Consider the following 20,256-nt stretch of genomic DNA (forward strand, 5'->3'; position numbering starts at 1 on the left):
TTTAAATTTATGTTAAAAAAAACTGTTAATTTATTTTCCGTATGTCACACTTATAAAAGTTTGTTTTAAATTTTATCATAAACACTGACATATCAAAGGGAACAATTTCGAAAAATTAAACTCGCTGTGAAGCCTAATACATGCTGATATTCATTGGGAAACTTTACATAGCGTCCTGTTGACGCACTTCATTGTAATAATAAAATCTTTTGATAAACATACAAAACGACATTCAAATATTGTTCACAACTTTAATCTGGATATTGTGTAGACTAAAAAATCACATCGGTCAGAAAGGCTCTGACGTTGACATTTCTGCCTGATTTTCTCTCATCCTTGAAGAAGCTGTTTGTGGCGGTGCTGTCAGTCACTGTTGCCTTATGCGCGCGTGGTTCCGGTGGCTCGTCGACCACTGCAGGTGGATCCACGAAGCTTCAGCGCTACGTGCTGCCCACTGCAGGAGTGTCTTTGGCTCGCGTTCCCTGCTGTTAATGCGCAGTTACTTTAACCAACCAACGGTCACATTTTTAAGAAGCAAGCGAAGGTTGTCCAATGGGAGATCTGCGAGGTGGGCCGTAGCTGTCACCGCTGCAGTGTGAACAAAGAGGGACGGTACAGTTACGAGGAGGCGGTCTGGAGTGTGACATTCGGCTTTACCCTTTTACGCACCGACTGGAGAATTACACAGTCGGACAGGGCGACGCGGTTCCAGAGACGCTCGACAAGTTCGCACGACTGGCCAGTCTGTGTGCATTTAAAGGATTCGCTGTTGTCGTCGCATTTAATTTGCCTTTTGGCAGAATGTCTCTCGTAGAGGAGTACGAAGAAGGGGAATACGAGAGGGCGCCCAAGCGGCTGAAGACGGCGGAGGTAGAGGAGGGCGAGGACTTGGAAGAAGGAGAGGATTCAGACTCCGCATCAACAGGGCTGCTAGGAGACGAGGAGGATGTAGCTGGTCCAGGTGGCGAAAAGAGGGCCCATTGGTCAACATCGAAATACGGATCAGCACGAAGGGTGAGCTAAGTTTAAGTATGCTAATTTGCCAGATGCTGTATTAGCTGTATCTGTGAACACACGAACATGGACCGCGGCTCATTTGCAGGTTATCTTTATTCTACTGACTTGTTTTTTATTAACAGCTAGCTACATAAACAAGACAGTAAAACTAACTTTACAGCACAACCACGTGCTATACGTACACCTTTTATTTTATTTGTTATTTTAACTAATATAATATTAATATATGTTATGTTAGGCTTAAACCTGTCATTTTAATTAATCGTACATCACAGTGAATTCATAATTCACTCTCTTAAGTGGTCAAATTAACCTCCATTCCTTTCCTATTCAGCTTGTAAATCTGTAGGCAAGAAATAATCTGCAGGCAAGACTTTGCTGAGATGGGGAATTTTACGAGATGCGCAGAACAGTCGCTACCATTAGCGGAATGGACAAGCCATCACATCATATGCTGTTCTTTTTTTTAAAGGACAGTCCTCCATCCCTGGAACTTAAACAGTGTAGCTTTAAGTGAATTCATCGATGGGATCTCACTTAATCACACGCAATCTTTCCAGCTTTAAATAGAATTTCCTGTGACAACAAGAAACTATACTTTGAATAGGCCTATAGCCTACTGATGGATATCATTTTGAAAACACATCCTATCTTTGTGTTCGTAACATAAACGGCATATAAATTGAATTTAGAGACGCTTACAGATGCTAATATAGTTCAGTGCTCGCCTTTTTTATGCGCCAACTGTATTGTGAAGTTAAAGGGTTTGGGCTACATTTCGGCATTTAGCCTACTTAACATGTAGCAAAATTCTGCACTTTACCATGGGAAATGAAAGTTTATATAATTATTCTTTTTGGTTATTCCCCTGTGTATCAATATTTAGTCTAATAGCCCGGGAAGGTTGACTTCAGGCGGAATCTTAGTATACTATAACGAAAGATGTTTTGCAAAGGTTTCAAAATAACTTTGAGCCTGTTACAAACTACGAATAACACCGGTGAAACTAATCATGAAATGGTCTACCACAGAAAACAAGATTTTCGTATGTGGGTCAGGATTGACTTGTTATGGTATTGATCAGTTACAATTTTCAGCTGTTGTTAGTTACATCTTTTTTCATAGTTTCTCATATTAAATCAGATGAAGTAAAAAACCTTAATATGAACATGCCAAATCTCGCGGGGGTTTTTGGGGAAATATTACGTAGTTTGAGAACTCTATATTACAGTAACTACACTCTCAAAAATGATGTTTTAATACGCTTTGTGTGTTACTCCTTGTGTGTTACTTTCAACTCATTTTGTGTCATAGTTCCTAATGTTGTGTTGCAAATATACAATTTATGTCTTACAAAGGGAGACTTTTTGACACAGATTGTGTTGAGGGTAACACAAAATGTTTTATCCTTAAATAGACTTGGAGGTGTGTTAAAAATGACGTCATGTGTTTTAAAAATGTATTTTAACAAATCTGTATAGAGGGTGTAATGTTGCCTTTTCATGTAACAGTGCAAAAAAAGTGGCAGGCCTTTATAATGTGATGTCCCGGCATGAACACCAAGTAGAACCATCATTAGACTTTTGGGGGGCCTTAGGAAAAAATAATTTGGGGGTCCCCTCCAAACCATTGGTACCTTCTGATTCTTTTGCTTGGAAACCAGTGCTGCTGCTGGGTCCCTGGGCAAGACGGTGGGGCCCTGGGCGAGAAGGTGGTGCCCCAGGCGCAGTGCCTGATCTGCCTAGTGGGAGGGATGGCTCTGCCACCAAGTGTGTCCATATTTGGCACGTCTTCTGTCAAAAAACCCGGTGGAAAAGTCTGTTGTTTTTGTGCCAATGACATCACACATGTTTTAATTGTTGTGTGTGGCCTTTGTGGACGTTGTCCACTCGTTTCAATTTATAGGTAATTACAAGCTGCCTACTCTAGTGTATGTTCGAATGGGTAATGTAATTGAACGCCCGGGAACCAGCTTGCAGCATAAAGGAATATGCTCGTAAATGAATCTCCTTCTTCCGAAGACATCATTCGCTATCGTTTCCATCCAACAATTAGTATTAAACCCGGAATTTGAGGAGGGGTAGGGGCACGTACCAGTGATTACCAGTGGACTACCGCCTCAAAGCGTGGACGCATTATCGAGATTATCGACGGAACACCGTGGCGTTTGCAAGTGCGCGGCTCCACAAATCTTCCTCGTGTAACCGGCTTTTCCCTTATCGCGGAAGAAAAGCTTGGAATCCTGCGGTGTAAAACAGACTCTGGTACAGCTGTCGTGCAGTTGATACGGGAGACAATGTGTTTATCTTTGCTGGTTTTACATAAATTATAACGTTGATAGCCTGTCCACAACAAATGGATAGCACATTTTCGATCAATCAATTTTTTTCCCTAGAAGGTGAAGTACACGTACGTTTCGTAATCCGGACGTTTTCACAAGCTGTCTCCCTTCCCTCACTGTAAAACAGAAGTGTCCCCGATAAAAGGAAGCGAGGTCTAGCGCTGGTGTGTGATCACTCCTGTCCGTTAAAACGCTTAATGGCAACCAGGGCGCAAGACTTTCTTCTGACGAATGAGAAACCCCTGTGCCTTCTACCTTTTTATTATTTTTACCAAGAGGATGCAGAGTTGGCGCAGTTTCATAAGAAGTGCCTCGCAGGCTTTTGACCCAATTAACATCTGGACACAAGAGGAATCCCCTGCTGCTCTATTGGATTCCTCCTGTCCACCCTGCAAAGTAACGTGATTTTCCTCTCTTGCGACATGTTTAATGGGACTGTAGACTAAACTGCTATAAGCGGAGCTCAGGTCTTCTAAGAAATTAGGTATTGATTTTCATTTTCTAATGTAGTATGCATCTGGCGGAGATCGGCTGCACAGCCCTGAGAGAGAGAGAAAACTGATCGAGGGACGTGTCTGTCCTCTCAAAGTAGTCTGTCCTGTGTATATACAATGTAATTAAAACACAGATGCAAATTGCAACCAAGTTTACACGTTCATAGAAGAAGCAGATGAGCACAAATGTTAATTTTTTAAAGGAAAAATGTAGCAAATTTAAATGTAATTGTTCATAACAAAACATCTGAACATACTCCCTTTATTATTAAGCATAAAGTATGACCACATAGCTACTGAGTCTGTATAGCTTTGCTTTGAGTTTTGCTGGTAAAATTATAAGTAAAAAAAAAGAATAAAAGCTCTTCAGGTGACTATATGATGTGTTTTTTTTGCATGACGTTTTCATGTATTCCTTATGTTCAGTTTGGGTCAAATGGACCCATTTTAAACTTTTTGTAAAAGAGGAAGGACACTTTTGAGAGATCACATAAACAGTGACTAAACCAGTGTAAGTTTGGTTCTTGTTTTGTGTTTATATTTGTTATTTCTCATCCATATTTGCTCCATGTGTCTTTGCCTCCATTTGGTTTCTTTGAATATAATAAGATAAAGAGGAAAAATAATTGAGAATGTCTGTTCAAAATAATGAATCGCCGTAATCAACTGCATGAAAAGCTTTTCATTTTAATGTTTCACAGATCAACATGATTTATACTCCTTGTGTCTTCATTACTGTGGATTTATACAAATCACATCATTAACACAAAAAATGAAAGACACTTTCATTGTTAAATGTGATCTAGCAGAAGTAAATGGCAACCACTAACCATACATATTGTTGATATTGTTTGATAGGTCAGATAAAGATAATACACATTGAGTATTTGCGCATACATTTTATTGCTGTATTGCTTTAAAATCCCAGTAATGGCCTGTTTATATTTGACCCAGGCTTGAGCGTTCCTATACAGCATCAGCAGCACATGAAAGGTGTCCTGTCATCATCTCAGTCGTAAGCTTGGCTTATTGGCCATTGCAGGAAATTTTGTTTTTCAGACATTATCAGCTGTTTTTGGGTATTATGGCCTGATGTTGATATTATGGAGGCCCTGTTTACGCTTGTGACGTAGCCACTTGAAGTCAAGGCTGAGGACAGACATTTGCGGTAAGCGGCTGAGCAATTCTGCTGACTCCCACTGGACAGAACGGAACACAGCAGGGCTCCAAGCATTGCAAAGTGTCAGAGGTCCACTGGGAGCACTGTTCTCAGACGCTGCCTTTTCCCAAGCTGCGTGAAATCTATTTTTAAAAAATTGTTTTACCCTGGATTTTTAACTCAAGGGGGAAAAAAAAGAATATTAAAAAACAAACAACAACAAAAAAAAAAACAGACAAAGGTTTCTGTGATGATGGCCCTAATGTTTGTAATGAGCTGTAGGCCTCACTCCAGTCTCACTAGCTAGCATTGGCTCATTCTGAAACAGGTCTGAAGTGGGCTATTGGTGCCTACTGCTTCCAGGGTGCTTTTGACAAACTGCTTCTGCTTGACAGAATCTTGCCTGTGAAATCAGAAAATGACAGCTCCCCCTCTCCCACCCAGCTATTTCTAGCTGTCTGTTATGGATGTGTTTATAAGCGGCATGGCATGGGCATTCTTTCTGGTGATGATCCTGAAATTTCATGCACAGGCTTTTTTACTTTAAAGTTGACCGTGGCGCAGCGGAGAGTCCATTGCTCCCCGGGCAATGCTTATGCTTTCAATGAATCTTCAACGGTTGTTTCATCATTGTTTTTTCATGGGGTCTCTCCACTGACTCCTCGCCCTGATGCTATTACAGGTCAATGATGTGATTGTGTATCCTGCTCATTCCAGCCTGCCTGCCATTCTGCCAGGACTGTGTGGCCCCGTTGGCTTTATAAAGATTTTCTACAGCAGACACAAAGAGCTTAACTGGATGCTACTGACTGCTCTGTGTCCCCGAGGCTCCACAATCAGCTCTGCCCGATTTGCTGCTGCTGCTGGAGTGGAGAATGCGTAATGACAAGATTGTCGGTTTTCTGCCTGCATCTTATCGCCGGCTGCCCTCTGCGTGGCTGTGTGGCTGCATGGCTCCAGGGCCGCAGGGCTGCATTGCTGTGAGGTGGCATGGCTGCATGGCTGCATTGCTGCATGGTTGTGGGGTGGCATGGCTGCATTGCTGCATGGTTGTGGGGTGGCATGGCTGCATTGCTGCATTGCTGTGAGGTGGCATGGCTGCATGGCTGCATTGCTGCATGGTTGTGGGGTGGCATGACTGTATGGCTGCATTGCTGCATGGTTGTGGGGTGGCATGGCACCATGGCTGCATTGCTGCATGGCAGTGTGGCTGCATGACTGCATAACTGTACGATCCATCTGTGAGCTGCAAGTGCCCGTTCATTATCAGCACTACACGGCTGTCCCTGCTGTGGTGTACACGGGGCCTCTATATCTGTTTTGTGAAGTTTGTGTGAAATCCGCCCAGCCTCCAGGCCTTTGTATTTGTATTTATGATTGAACAGCCTGAATGATTCTCTGCGGATAGATGCTGAATGCATTTTCGAAACTGAAAGATTTTTTTTAGCAACACAGTGGAAATGTCACACGTTCTGGCTCTGATGCAGAAAAGCAGTTTTCTGGAGATTGCTTGCAGCTTCCTGAGAAAGTAGCAAAATGCACTGTGCCTGTGCACCTGCATAGTTTGCAGTTATTTTCATAAGATCTTATCAGACCACACAGTTTGAGAGGCTTATCATCTTAGATGAACTCATTCATATATCACCTGGATGGGCAGAGACTAGTGAAATATACCTGATCCCTGTGGGTGAGTCTGTTTTGGGGGAAATATTCCCATGACATTTTAGAGATGCAGTTGTAATGTTTGTGCAGATTGGAGGTCAGATGCACTTAGTGCTCACACCCCTGCCGCAGGATTTGGTCTGAGCCTCCGAACTCCATGTGAAAGAAACCCAGATGAGCAGAAGTGTAGCCACAGTCCGTCACAGTAGGGTTCCCTCAGGAACTCTGCACTGTGTGTTCAGGGCTAACAAGCCGAACACTGGGATCACCTCAGAGCTGTGACATCAGGAGAAACTGGCTGTACAGTGTGGCCAAAATAAAAAAATGATAAGCATGCTAGAAACTGCACTCTGCAAACTGCATGCTGCACGCTGCAAACTGCACACTGCAATCTGCACACTGCAAACTGCAAACTGCATGCTGCAAACTGCATGCTGCAAACTGCACGCTGCAAACTTCACGCTGCAAACTGCATGCTGCAACCCCCCCCCCCCCCCCCAAGGCTGTCCCTCTTAGTGACTAAAGATGGATTAGAAACAAACTGCCCAGAGCCATGGTGTAAATGATATGTACTGTAATGGCAAACCCTGGTGAGTGGACCTCTGCATTTGAACTGGAATTGCCTGCGACAGCTCCAGTATGTTTGTGTGTACGTGTCCATGATTTTCAAAGACAGCTGACCATGGTTAGAATGGGCAGCACGTAGCCTTGAACCTAGGAGCCATTTTTCAGCCGCCAGAATGCATTGTCTTACACTGCGTCCTGTCTCATGTGCACCATATGAAAGCCTGATTCAAAATGGAGGAAGAGTGGTGGAGAAATTACCCAGAGAGGAGCCGGGTGAAAGCATTAAGATACTTGGGTGAAAGCTCTAAAGTTCGGAGATAATCAAAGCAAAAAAATTCCAGTGAGTGTCAATGTGCAATTATGAAAGTAGGGTACAGAAGCCAATCTTGTAATTAGAAGCGTGCTGTTTGGCCGGGAGAGAACACACACACACACACACACACACACACATAAAGATGTGATTGTGTCTTTGCGGGCTGAATGTTAGAAGGTGCATTATTGGGGCTTGTACCTGCATTGGTGCAAATGTGGCCCGTTTTTTTTGCTGCTTGTTTCAGGCTGCCTTGTGTGTTGCGTCGGCTTGTTTTAATGCGCGTGATTCACTCTCTGTGTTCTCCACGCTCATGTTCAAAGACCTCCCGCAATTAATACGCTGTTAAGGTTTTTCTGAATACAGAAAAGGCTTTACTGAACATCAAACGTATGCAAACAAACCCAAATGCGGATTATGCGCCAAGTTGTGTGCGCCGAACATTTTTATTTGATTTTTGTAGATCTGCAATTCTTTCCGTGTGGTTTTCTTCTATTATTTTGCAAACCTTCTGCAGTCAGCATTGAGAGTGGTGATGTTTTGCGTAAGCCAATGTGCTGGAGATGAAGCCGTTGTGTTTTTGCAGTATCAGTTAGCCTCCAGGTGAATTTCGTCAGTGTGATTGATTGGTGCCTCCCCCCCCCCCTCCATTCCCATCTGCTACTGTGGGAAATCAAGAGTGCACAAACCCAGCTGGGATGGGCAATTAAAGTGGGTTTATTTTTTTGTTGTTGTTGTGTTTTTATTTTAATTTTTTCTGTGGTTTGGATTTGTGTTACCATTGGTTACACACTGTCGGAAATGGGAAACTGTGTATAGGGCTTAGCGTTTGATTTTGACTGGAGGAAATCTAAATCTACGTGGCAGATTGCCTTTGAAATGTCCTTAGCTAATGGCACTCTAAGAGAGCCATGCACGCCCCCACTCTGCAGCGATCTAAGTGGCTCTCAGTGTGGACGAGTTAAAAGGGAATGGATTAGTCTGTGTGGCACTGTGCCCCCCCCCCCCAACCCCCTCCCCCAGCAAAACTCATGCCTGCAGGTATGAAGGGGCCGCTGTGTGTGTGTGTGTGTGTGTGTGCGAGTGAGAGAGAGAGAGAGATTGTGAGAGAGTACGCCTGCGTGTGTGTGTGTGTGCATGTGTGTGAGAGAAAGAGAGATTGTGAGAGAGCACGCCTGCATGTATGTGTGTGTGTGTGTGTGTGCGCGTGTGTGAGAGAGAGAGATTGTGAGAGCACGCCCGCGTGTGTGGGTGTGTGAGCACATACGGAATTGTGGTATGGGATAAAGCACTGTTGTGCGACTGGCAGTGAGAATAGTGTATTAAAATTTTACAAATACAGCCGGACCATCCTCAGTTGTGACACCAGTGCTCAGGCGGTAATGCAGGATGGTCAAAAAATGTGGCCTGGGTTTTACGGTCAATTTTTGCCATAGCTCTCTTACCCACTCTTACAGTAGCTGTGCTTGTACAGAAGCATTAAAAAGTAAAAAATAAAGAACTGCTATCTTCTGAAGAGAAGAAAGCACATTGTTAGATGAGTCGAAGTTGACCTTAAAATGTAGTCATCGTGCTGCCTTATCTCCTGGAAACAGAACGAGTGCCGCACGCGCTCAGTGCAGGATGGACGGAGGGGGGGGGGGGGGGGGCGGGGCTTGGATTGGGATCCCTGCAGCGGAGGAGAGGCTTGGTTTTCCGAGCGCGCTCAGTAGCGACTGTTGGAGTCAGAGAGAGTCAGGGCTCCCCAGCAGACCGCCGGCTCCCGGAGCGGCGACCGCTCCCTCTGTGCCGCGACGCGCCAGCGCTGCGCCGGGGGCCCACGGGGAGAGCCAGCCGTTTCCATGGCCGCTGTTGTCACGGCTGCCGTCGAACCCCCCCCCCCCCCGGTCGATGCACCGCAAAAGGCCCGAGGGCCACGTCCGTGTCATGTGACTCTGGCGGCAAACCGTGCCGTCACTGAGGAGGTCTGAATTTGGCGGTCGGAGACATTATTATTAGGGGCCTGGGCTTGAAGGTGTACGGTTCCCAGGGGGGATGGGAGGGGATGGGAGGGTGGGAGGGAGGGGAGGGGTGGCGGGGGGACAGAGGGTGGGGGGTGGGGGGTAGGATGACTATTGGTGTACCCAGGAACAGGCAAGATAAATAGCCATTAAATAGGGGGTGGGGTTAGGGTCATAAGTAGGGGGATTGTGTTTTACATTAATTGCATCTGTGAAAAATGATGTGGTGGGTTTTGGTAATTTGGTAAAAATATTTAGTGCAAAGTTGTCACTTTCACATTTCAGTGATTACTTTTGACCATGCAAAAATACTCTGCTGTGTCTTAAATGAATGCTGTTCATAGCCGGGACAAAATGAGAATGTGTGTATTTCTGTGAATGTTATCTCAGCAAACATAAGCCTTTTACTAACAACCCCTTTTTTAGAATATTAGAGGATAAGTTATGCATATAAAATCATATTTAAGAAAACACAAAATCGACTTTTTGTGTTTTTGGTAAATAAAAAGCTTTTTTATTTTTTTCATTTTTCACACTCCCCAACTCCACAGCCCCCCCTCCTCCCAAGCCAAAATATGATCACAGTTTGCAGTTTGTGAGCATAACTAGGCTATGCTGTACAGGCTTCTGAAACTCATCTGTGGTTCAGCTCAGCCAATTATAAGTCAGTTAATATGTCAGAATTATGCTTTTCTAAAATAGGCACCACAGCGAGGTGACGCTTCGCCTTCGGGTTGAAGCTGGTTTCTTCTCACACAGAAATGGGTCAAAAAAGAAAACCGAAACAAATTCAGAGCTGATGATGCTCATCAGTCCTGAGCAGAGCTGCAGGCTCCGCCTCTGCGTGCCCCCCCGCCCCCCCCCACCTCGTGTCCACCCCCTCTGTGCGTCCTCCTCCCTCGCTGGCAGCAGTGCTGCGATCTGGGCTTTCGGGGGGGACGGGTGCCCCTCCCTGGCAGTGACTCAGCAGTTTGCTGGAGGGCAGAACAGGATGGGTATGGCCAATGTGCTGTCTGTGCTGCGAGATCTACACCCGTTCCCACTGCACCCCTAGCTTGACCCCCCCCCCAGCCCCACTGCACCCCTGCAAATTAAGCTGATTAGAGGTGAATTTAAAATCAAGTCTGTGGGGTCCAGTTTTGAAATCAAACGTTCTGTTTTGTCTTTATGCATTCTCAGGTCTGCGTTTGGGTCTGAAAATGCAATACTGTGGACTCTCTCTTGTGGGCTTGTCTCTCAGAATTTTCTTTATAATCCCAGAGGACAGTTGATGTGCAAAACATTAAAATCAAATACAATGCAAAACATACAAAAGAATCACATGACAATATAAGACACCTAGATAGCACATACACACACCTGTTATAAGGTGCTTAGCTCATTGCAGTTTGTTTAGTGAACTGATGGCTGAAGGGACAGGACCATATTTTTATCTGTTAGCCTAACACGCTGACCTGAGGTCTAACACACTGACCCGAGGGCAGAGGGACAGAATCAGAACCTGTTAGCCAAGTGCAGTGGAAGTTACAGACTGGGCCTTTCGTTTGTGCCAAAAGCCTGAGAGGAGTCTGTCTATTTCCACCTGATCTGACCTCTTTCAGCATCTGTAACGACAACCTCAACACACCCACGCATGCGCTCTTACGAATGCATGCATGCACGTGCACGCACACATGCAGACGAGTGCACGCATACGCACACACACACACACACACAGACCCACTTCTTAGGTTCATCTGGTAGCTGACTGGTAGCCTGTCGCAGTGCCCTGTGCCCGCCCCCTCCTCTGTGCCCATACTCTCCTGCAGCATGGCCTACATTTGAAGCCACACCTTAAATGTCAGCCCTGTGCTATAAATAGCTGGGAGGAAGGAAAAAAAAAAAGATTTGGTGCCGTGCAGCACACTATTCTAACACCTTTAACAGCGGCCTCCATCTGACCCCCGGCCACCCCCCATCCCACCCCACCCCACCCCACCCCTCCCCCGCTAAAGCACCTTTCTGCAGGGGCTGCAGGGGCTCTTGTGAAACGGTCGCATGCTGCATGCTTCCTGCTGCATGCTGCATGTCACCGCATCTCGCTTCTGTGCAGCGTTCCCACCGCCAGAGCGGCGACCGCAGCTTCCGTGTGAGACCGGGGGTTCCGCACGACCGCCCCGTTGAGGTGAGGCGAGGTGAGGAACAAAGTTGCCTCCTCACACAGAACGGTGTGGCACGATGCCTGTTAACCCAGCACAGCATCGTCGCGCTCTGGTGCAAACGAGCAAATCGTTTGCGGTCTGAAGAAGGCGGTGCCGGCGTCGGCGAGAGTGCGCTGTTGCGGTGCGGCTGTAAGCGAAAGCGTTTGCTGCAGGGTGCAGAAGCGTGCGTTAATCTCTCTCTGCACCCAATCGGGGTTACACCGCCGATTGGGCACATTTCTCTCCCTGTAGGGGAAGGCGAGATTGATATCTTACCGTTTTTTGCTGCGTGCGTTTAAGGACGGGGGTCGAAAGGTCACAGCCTTTTGCTCCAGTGGTTAGTCAGAGGGTGCGTCCCAATGCTTTTCACTCCTCCCCTCCTTTCCTCCACTCCCCGAACACCACTCCTCTCCTTCCTGGAAGTATGTGGAGGAAAGGAGGGGAGGAGACGAGCTCGAAGTCGCTTCGCCAGTGCAGTTTTGCTCATCTCCTTGTCAATATTGGGGCACTGGAGGGAGGGAGGGAGGACACGACGATCGGTTTCCCGGCTGCGCTGGAGACGACGTGGTTGTGGAGGAAAGGAGGACACATTTTTTTAGAGTACTGGGACGCACCCAGGAGAGTGAGCTGTATTGCTGTGTGGTGTTTCCCAGGAGGAAACATGTTAAATGCAACAAAGGGCGAATATTAACCAATCAGGCTTCACACTCCTGAGGTGAACAAGTCTGATTTGAGTCAAGCAAGCAGCCATAAGTGAGTCGTGTTGATTGTACTGGCTCAGGCTGTGTGACTGGTATTATTGGAGGAGACAGAGTGCACCATGCAGATGTAAGTCTCATAAAGATTTTGCAACAGTACTTCAGAAAAGTGGTAGATGCAACCAAGATAATGCTTTTGAAGTTTGAAAATGTAGCTGTGGAAAATTCACAAAGAAAATATTTACATTGTTTAAATAGTACAGAGGTGTAGTATTGTTGTGGGCAGGCTTTTTTTCTGCGTTGACACTTTAAGCCTGTGAATTTAAACCTTTTTGTGAATTTAAAAACCTCAGTCAAATCCTCAGTTTTAAAAGGAAGCATAAATAACCCATGTTAATATATAGGCCATATTATTTAAAGTGCAGAGGTTTGTAAAATGTAAAATGTTTGACTGAACAGAAGGGGGTGCAAGGTGAAAAAGGTCATGAGCGTGTTTGTTTTATGTTTGAAAAGTGGATTTGCTCATTTTTTTGTTGCCATTTTTTAAGATACCTTATTAAAGTTTATCGAACCTGAAGACCCTCTGCTTGCTGCTCTGGTCTCCTGTCAGAGGAGAATCGTGTTTAGCATTTCCACTCTTGTTCTGTGGTGTTTTTGTTTTTCAGTTTTTTCAGGCTTTTTTCTGTGTTGACATTTTAGAACGGATTATTGCATGAAGTCGCATAAAATTTCTCAATTTAACACAATGACTTTGTTGTGTTGCGCTTAGTAGTGCACTGCACCACACAGGATCTCTAGTCTTTATGCCGCACCTGTGACTTAATTTAAAGTTAACTCACAGGTGTGACATAAAGGCTAGAATGTCACACCTGTGAGCTAATTTAAATCCATCCCTGTTCATTATGTGTGAGCGGGGGAAGTGGCATCATCAGGCAGAAACGGAGAGGTGTTTGGCCATGAGCAGTAGGACCAGGTCTGTGTGTTTGCGTCTCTCTTGCACAGGGATGTTGTGTAACGGAAGTGCGTGTGTGCATCCTGCAGACTGCGTGGACATCGGCAGTTTCTTGTGCAGAAGGGAGTCTTGACTGGGAGCTAAACACAGGAAGATCTGGTGTAATATAATAATAATCTGAAAGAAATCTTATCTCAGTCTCATCTGAGTGGCTGCACTGCTTGAAAAGAGAGAGAGAGAGAGATAGTGAGTGAGTGAGTGGGGAGAGAACTCTACACACACAAACACATAGACACATACAGACAGACATCGACACACACACACACACAGACACAAACACACGCATACACACTCAGACACACACAAACACACATTTTGTATCAGTCTCAGTGCCACCTTAGCCCACAGAGGGCTAAATGGACGTCACAGAGGGCAGAGCAGTTAACCTCAGCGAGGAACCTGCGTGCGCCACTTCCTGCTCTGCTCACTGTCTCCCCTGTGTCTCTGTGTTTTACCCTGCTTCACACAGTGTGAGAAGCAAGATCCCCCGTTCACCTGTCCTTCTCTTTAAAAAACACCAGATGAAAGAGTTTCATGTGAGAGCCTGCTGCAAGGACATCTCTGTTCTCAGCCAATGTAGGCCGAGCATTATTAATCTGGGAATCTCATTCTGTGTCCCCCCCACGGAAGAGCTTTTGTTCTGCAGGGCAGGGAGAAATGTTGACAGTTTGAGATGAATCTCATTTTGAATATAAGGGCTGTGAGGATTTGGTTCCTCCGCTCTGGTGAGAGTGGAGAGGTGCTCTCTGGTAGTGGGGCAGAAACAGGCTCTGTGGCAGAGGGGGGCAGATATTGGACTCTGTGGCAGTGGGGTAGAAAGCAGAGCTCTGGTGGCAGTGAGGCAGAAACAGGCTCTGGGGCAGAACCTTCCGGGTAAGTGGCAGGTGACCTTCCTCTTGAGGGTTTCTGGGAAATTAAGTGAGAAACTTCAGGTCAGTCAAGGGAATGTGGTGGCTTGTGGGTAACATTTTATGGATTGATTGATTGGTTAGTTGATTGATTGATTGATTTTTTTCTCAGAGACAATGAACATTTTCTTTTACCTGAATGTGAAAGTGTATGGTATCAGTATGAGCTTTGATGCTGGTGTTCATCCACAGACCCCACAGCATTTTACAGATGCAGGGAAAAATCACAACCAGCAGGCCATTCAGCCCATCGAGACCAATGACCTACAGATGCCTTATAAAGGTTTATTGAACCTGAAGACCCTCTGCTTGCTGCTCTGATCTCCTGTCTGAAGAGAATCATGATTGGGCTTTCCACTCTTATTCTATGGTTGTTATTGTTTTTCTGCTTTTCTCCTGTGGCCTTCTGGGAGGGAGGGAGGGAGGGAGGGAGAGAGAGAGAGAGCGAGAGAGCATGCCAGAGTATGCCAGAGTTAAGGTTTCCTTGTGAATATTTTATTTGGTTTGGGCACGCGGTAAAGATGAGCTCTTTTAGAGCTGGCCTGGCTCGCGCTCTGGCGGAAGTGCTCTTGCTTGACTCATGTCCTGTGTTGCTGGAGCTTTCTGGCACGGGCTTGTTGCTGTGGGCATTGGAGAGGAGAGGACTGAGTCATGTGTTAAACCCAGCAGGTGGCCGGTCTATCTTTGCTGCCAGAGATGCCATTTTAATTTGTGTGAACTCACAGATTGTGTTTGAGGTGAGCCACACAAAAGAACAGTTTTATTCAATCACAACAAATTATTCATCACACACCTCCTTAGTTTTAATTTCTAAGTTGTTTATTGTGTTTTTTGCCCTTTAGTTGTTTGTGTTTTGTATTTGGCTCGTGTTTGTCTTCATATTCTCAGAATACTGTGGTAAAGTTGCTGTCAGTAGTTTGTATCAAATTTTTGCATCATGCTTTGAGAAAGTTCATAGTTATGATTTACTTATCGCTGTTTAATTTTGCAAATTCATATTCATGTTTTGATTTTATGTGGTTTGTGAACTTTGTTGAACATGGAATCATAATGTTACACTCTGAAAAATAAAGGTACAGTGGAGGCACATTTTTGTTCTTTAGGAAGCAAATTTGCCAAATGTTGGATCACCCACCTCTGCTGTCCGGTTGGGTGTTTTTTTCTCTGTGATGTTCAGGCTATGATCTTTGAGCCCCCTCCTGTCTTTGTGTTCCAGGACAATGGGGACGACGCCCACAGGATCGCCCCGTCTCCGGTGGTCCACGTGCGGGGGCTCTGTGAGTCTGTGGTGGAGGCTGACCTGGTGGAGGCTCTGGAGAAATTTGGGACTATCTGGTAAGAGCCCCCCTCCTCAGACCACCTGTCTTACAGCTTGACCCTAACAGGGCCTGAGGTCTGCTATTTAGCTGTGAACATGGGGCTGTGGGACTAGGATTCCTTTTTCCACTGTTGGAACCACAGTAAGATTTCTCTTGATTTCCTGGCCTGGAGTCTAACTGCATGACAAGTGGCAACATTAATGGACAGATGAATGACAGAGCGAATGTAAAAAAAACGGCATTAAACCAGTCAAAACCCATTTAAAGGAAATTCCCCCACACAGTTAGTAATTACATATTTAGATAGACATTTTGATTGGGCATTCGGATGAAAGGTTTTTGCCTGAGATGTGCAATTAGCAACAGCAAATGGGACTTTCCCTGCATATTTGCGTGTATGGATCCGTAATTCTACAGCAACATTTCAACATTGTCTGCTGGTGACCCCTGCAGCTACAAATGTTCCCAGCTAAATATTTTTACCTAGAGCCCATTTATATTTGTTTTTTTTTTCTTCTTTGTATGCATGGAAAGGTTTAGTGGGATCATTACATCACATAGGAATCATTACATCACTGAGTCCATTCTCAGCATTTCCTGAAGAGAGCCTCTGTTTTGAACCCAGAAGGCCTTGAGCAGCACACACTGCTCCACCCGTTTTTAATTTCCACCGAAAGAACACGTTTGCAGCGGACGTGTGGGTTTCAGAAGAAAGGCCCCTCTGTACTGCGCGTGTGTGGCGTTGGTGTGTAGCGCGGTGTCGGTGCGTAACGCTCAGTCCCCGCTGCTCTGTGCTGCAGAGCGCGCTTCTCCTCGGGCGTCGGATTATACGACAGTAACGCGCACTGACCCCGCAGGCTCTTTTTCTTTTTTTTTTTGACGGTTGTCACCTGCTGCGGACGCCTCAAGGCTGTACTTTAGGCCCCTCCGGTGCAGTACTGATGTGATTCGACCCTATGCGCCTGCTCGGCCACTCCGCTCTGCAGACAGCAGGGCGCCTTGTACTCCCTCCCAGCCGAGCAAAGGGATCACAGAGCTTCTCCACCCTAGCGCCCCAGGGGTGGAACAAACTCCCTGTCCCTCTTCTGACCTCTCCCTCACTACCCATCTTCCGCCATGGTCTGAAGACTCATCTCTTCAGACTATACCTGGACTAACTACCACCACTCTGTATTTTTCATTCTAAATCCACCCCCCCCCCCCCCCTTCATGACACTCGTTACATGTTCCCCCATCCCGGCACTGTTTGGTCATTTGTATTCGTCCTGATACTGTAGCTTGTTCTTCTGCCTACTTGGCTTTGCAGAGGTCAGGTCAGAATAGTGTTCACTGTGTGAACTAAACTGTGTTCTTGGCTAGAAATAGCTGTACAAAATAAGTATTGCATCTTATTGAACCTGTGTTTTTTGTAGTTGTCCATGACCATGAAATGCACTTTTTGTACGTCGCTTTGGATAAAAGCGTCCGCCAAATAAATGTAATGTAATGTAAAGGGGATCTCCATGCGCTACTTCAGGAGTAAAGCGCAGTCATGCAGTATCCACGTGTCGTGAGCTCGGAGAGGAAACGCAGGCCCTGCAGAACAGGAAATGGATACGTAAAAGGAAAGTCTCTGTTTTCTTTCGCCAGTTCAGGTTCCTCCGTACAGAGTCATTGTGAAAGCCTGCAGACTCTTTAGTATTTGTTTGCGTGACGCCTTTTCAATTAAAACCTACAAATAAATTTTGGATTAGGTTTGAGCCACATGGAGAGAGCCGGTTAAAAACATTAATTCTGTGACCAGTTAACCATTTCTCAGTTGACTTTGAGGTTTGCTTGTGGTCGGTGTCCTGCTGAAAGGTCCATTTGTGGTCAGGTTTTGGCTTACTGGCAGGCGGGGGGGAAATGCCAGGTCATTTTTGGCCTAAATGTCTTGGTACATTCTGGAGTTGATGATTCTGTTGATCTTAATAAGATCAAGGTTAGTTTATGCAAACAGTTTATGCTAATCAGGGTTAGTCTATGCAAACAACTCCATAACACCAAAGATCTGCCGCCACATTTCGCCACGGGTATGACATTAAGCATTTCTCCAATGCCAAACCCACAGCTGGTAGGTGGACAAAAAGGTTCCATTTTGGTCGAATCTGACCATAACCCTCAGATCCAAACAGAGGTTAACAGAGGTCAATGCTATTTAGCAAACTCCAGACTCGTATTATTATTGATTGTGCTCAAAAAGTGGCCTTTTTTTGGCAGCCTTTCCAAAAAGCCTGTTGGCACCGTGGTGTCTGATGGAAGATTGGAGACTTTGTGTCGCTAGGATGCAACCGTGTTTTTATCGATCTACAACCGTTGCTATGGGAGGCCACAATACAGTTCCCTAAGAACGGTTCATCTCCCTAAGAGATTAACTTAAAAAGTGGCATATGATGCTCCAACCTTTGTTGGATTTTACTGAAAATAAGTATTAGGTGTTTGAATTATGGCTGGGCTCGTATTAAAATTTGGGTACACGGTATACTGTGTAGGAAATAACCTGGGTCTTTGTACTGATAATTAATTAAATATATATTATTAATTAACATTAACAATAACGTTTTTAGATTCAACATATTTTGTGGCTGAATTGTACTATTAGACCATTTAAATTAAATGTATTTTTTAAAATGACCAAATGTGTAGAAGACTACTTAGACAACAACATTCATTCAGTTTTTTTTTAAAATTATTAAATAGCTTGGCACCAGTCCCTCAGTCTAAATGCTCTACTCGCCCCCCCCCCCCGTCCCATTCTGTCTGTGGTGCGTATCCTTTGCGGTCGGCTGTCGTTTGCGGCAGACTTCAAAGGGACGTGAGGTGAGAGTGTCAGTGTGTGTACCGCCCACTCGCTTCGTCCTCTGGTCTAGCGCATCTGGCCAGTGCACCGAGGCGCTGCACTCACACTTCAATCAGCATAACAGTGGAAAAAAATAGTCACCCCATTACCCTGCTAATTCATGCATCACCTCTGTGTCCACTTGTTTCCGCGGTAACCGGTAATACTGAATACTGGCACAGCACCCAGTTTGAGTAATTGTAACACTTAATCTCTCTTGGAAAAATACATTTTTTTTTTTTCTGTGGGCAGTTGTGTTAGGATGAAAGAATATAAGTTTCCCATTTGTTGTGCATACAAGATAGTTCATTACCCATGCTGTTTAGGGGCGACATAGCTCAGGAGGTAAGACCGATTGTCTGCAGTCGAGGTTGCGTTCAAACCGCCTGGGCATGTCGAAGTGTCCTTGAGCAAGACACCTAACCCCTACCCCCTAACTGCTCTGGCGAATGAGAGGCATCAATTGTAAAGCGCTTTGGATAAAAGCGCTATATAAATGCAGTCCATTTACCATTTTACCATTTATTTTGTTCAGCTTTCTTTACTTTATCTTTAATAGGGTGTGTGAATCACTTTTGATGCATTGCCCTAGTCAGAATGTATGTCTCCTCATAATCCACAATCCTCTACCCGAAATTCAGCGTTTTGTCTGGACGCACTGCTTACACTCCCAGGCTTTTTTAAATGCTGAAATAAAGCGCGTTCTCCACAGGGAGCCTGTCTCGCTGCCTGTCTCGCTGCCTGTCTCGCTGCCTGTCTCACTGCCTATCTCGCTGCCTATCTCGCTGCCTGTCTCGCTGCCTGTCTCGCTGCCTGTCTCGCTGCCTGTCTCACTGCCTGTCTCGCTGCCTGTCTCACTGCCTGTCTCGCTGCCTGTCTCACTGCCTGTCTCGCTGCCTGTCTCGCTGCCTGTCTCACTGCCTGTCTCGCTGCCTGTCTCGCTGCCTGTCTGACTGCCTGTCTCGCTGCCTGTCTCGCTGCCTGTCTCACTGCCTGTCTCGCTGCCTGTCTCACTTCCTGTCTCACTGCCTGTCTCACTGCCTGCCTCACTGCCTGTTCCCTGCAGCTACGTGATGATGATGCCCTTCAAGCGGCAGGCGCTGGTGGAGTTTGAGGGGGTGGAGAGCGCGGATAAGTGCGTGGCGTGCGGGGCCAGCGAGGCCGTCTACATCGCCGGGCAACAGGCCTTCTTCAACTACTCCACCAGCAAGAGGATCACGCGCCCCACCAACGCCGACAACCCCAACAGCGGGAACAAAGTGCTGCTGCTGTCCATCCAGAACCCACTGTACCCCATCACTACGGTAAGAACCTAAAACAAACTGTACCCCATCACTACGGTAAGAACCTAGAACAAACTGTACCCCATCACTATGGTAAGAGCCTAGACTCCACTGTACCCCATCACTACGGTAAGAACTTAAAACAAACTGTACCCCATCACTATGGTAAGAGCCTAGACTCCACTGTACTCCATCACTACGGTAAGAACCTAAAACAAACTGTACCCCATCACTATGGTAAGAGCCTAGACTCCACTGTACCCCATCACTACGGTAAGAACCTAGACCCCACAGTACCCCATCACTAGAGTAAGAGCCTAGAACCCACTGTACCCCATCACTACAGTAAGAACCTAGACCCCACAGTACCCCATTACTACGGTAAGAACCTAGACCCCACTGTACCCCATCACTACGGTAAGAGCCTAGAACCCACTGTACCCCATCGC

At 45.9% G+C, this 20,256-nt stretch overlaps 1 protein-coding gene across 3 annotated transcripts in view; it reads left to right on the plus strand.

The window, feature by feature from the left end:
* The first annotated feature begins 372 nt into the window (after positions 1 to 372).
* Positions 373 to 20,256, plus strand: part of LOC135245370 (heterogeneous nuclear ribonucleoprotein L-like) — a 31,245-nt gene continuing 11,361 nt past the window's right edge. Inside the window, exons 1-3 of one of the 3 annotated variants that reach the window (XM_064318450.1) lie at positions 373 to 1,014; positions 15,565 to 15,683; positions 19,591 to 19,828. In XM_064318450.1, coding sequence (XP_064174520.1) covers positions 802 to 1,014; positions 15,565 to 15,683; positions 19,591 to 19,828 — 570 coding nt within the window. In that variant the 5' untranslated portion in view covers positions 373 to 801. Of the gene's footprint in view, positions 1,015 to 1,304; positions 3,755 to 15,564; positions 15,684 to 19,590; positions 19,829 to 20,256 lie in introns of those variants that run through there. The other 2 variants (XM_064318451.1, XM_064318453.1) reach the window with 2 other exon arrangements.

Source organism: Anguilla rostrata, chromosome 18 (genome assembly GCF_018555375.3).
Source record: "Anguilla rostrata isolate EN2019 chromosome 18, ASM1855537v3, whole genome shotgun sequence".
Classification (NCBI taxonomy): Eukaryota; Metazoa; Chordata; class Actinopteri; order Anguilliformes; family Anguillidae; genus Anguilla; species Anguilla rostrata.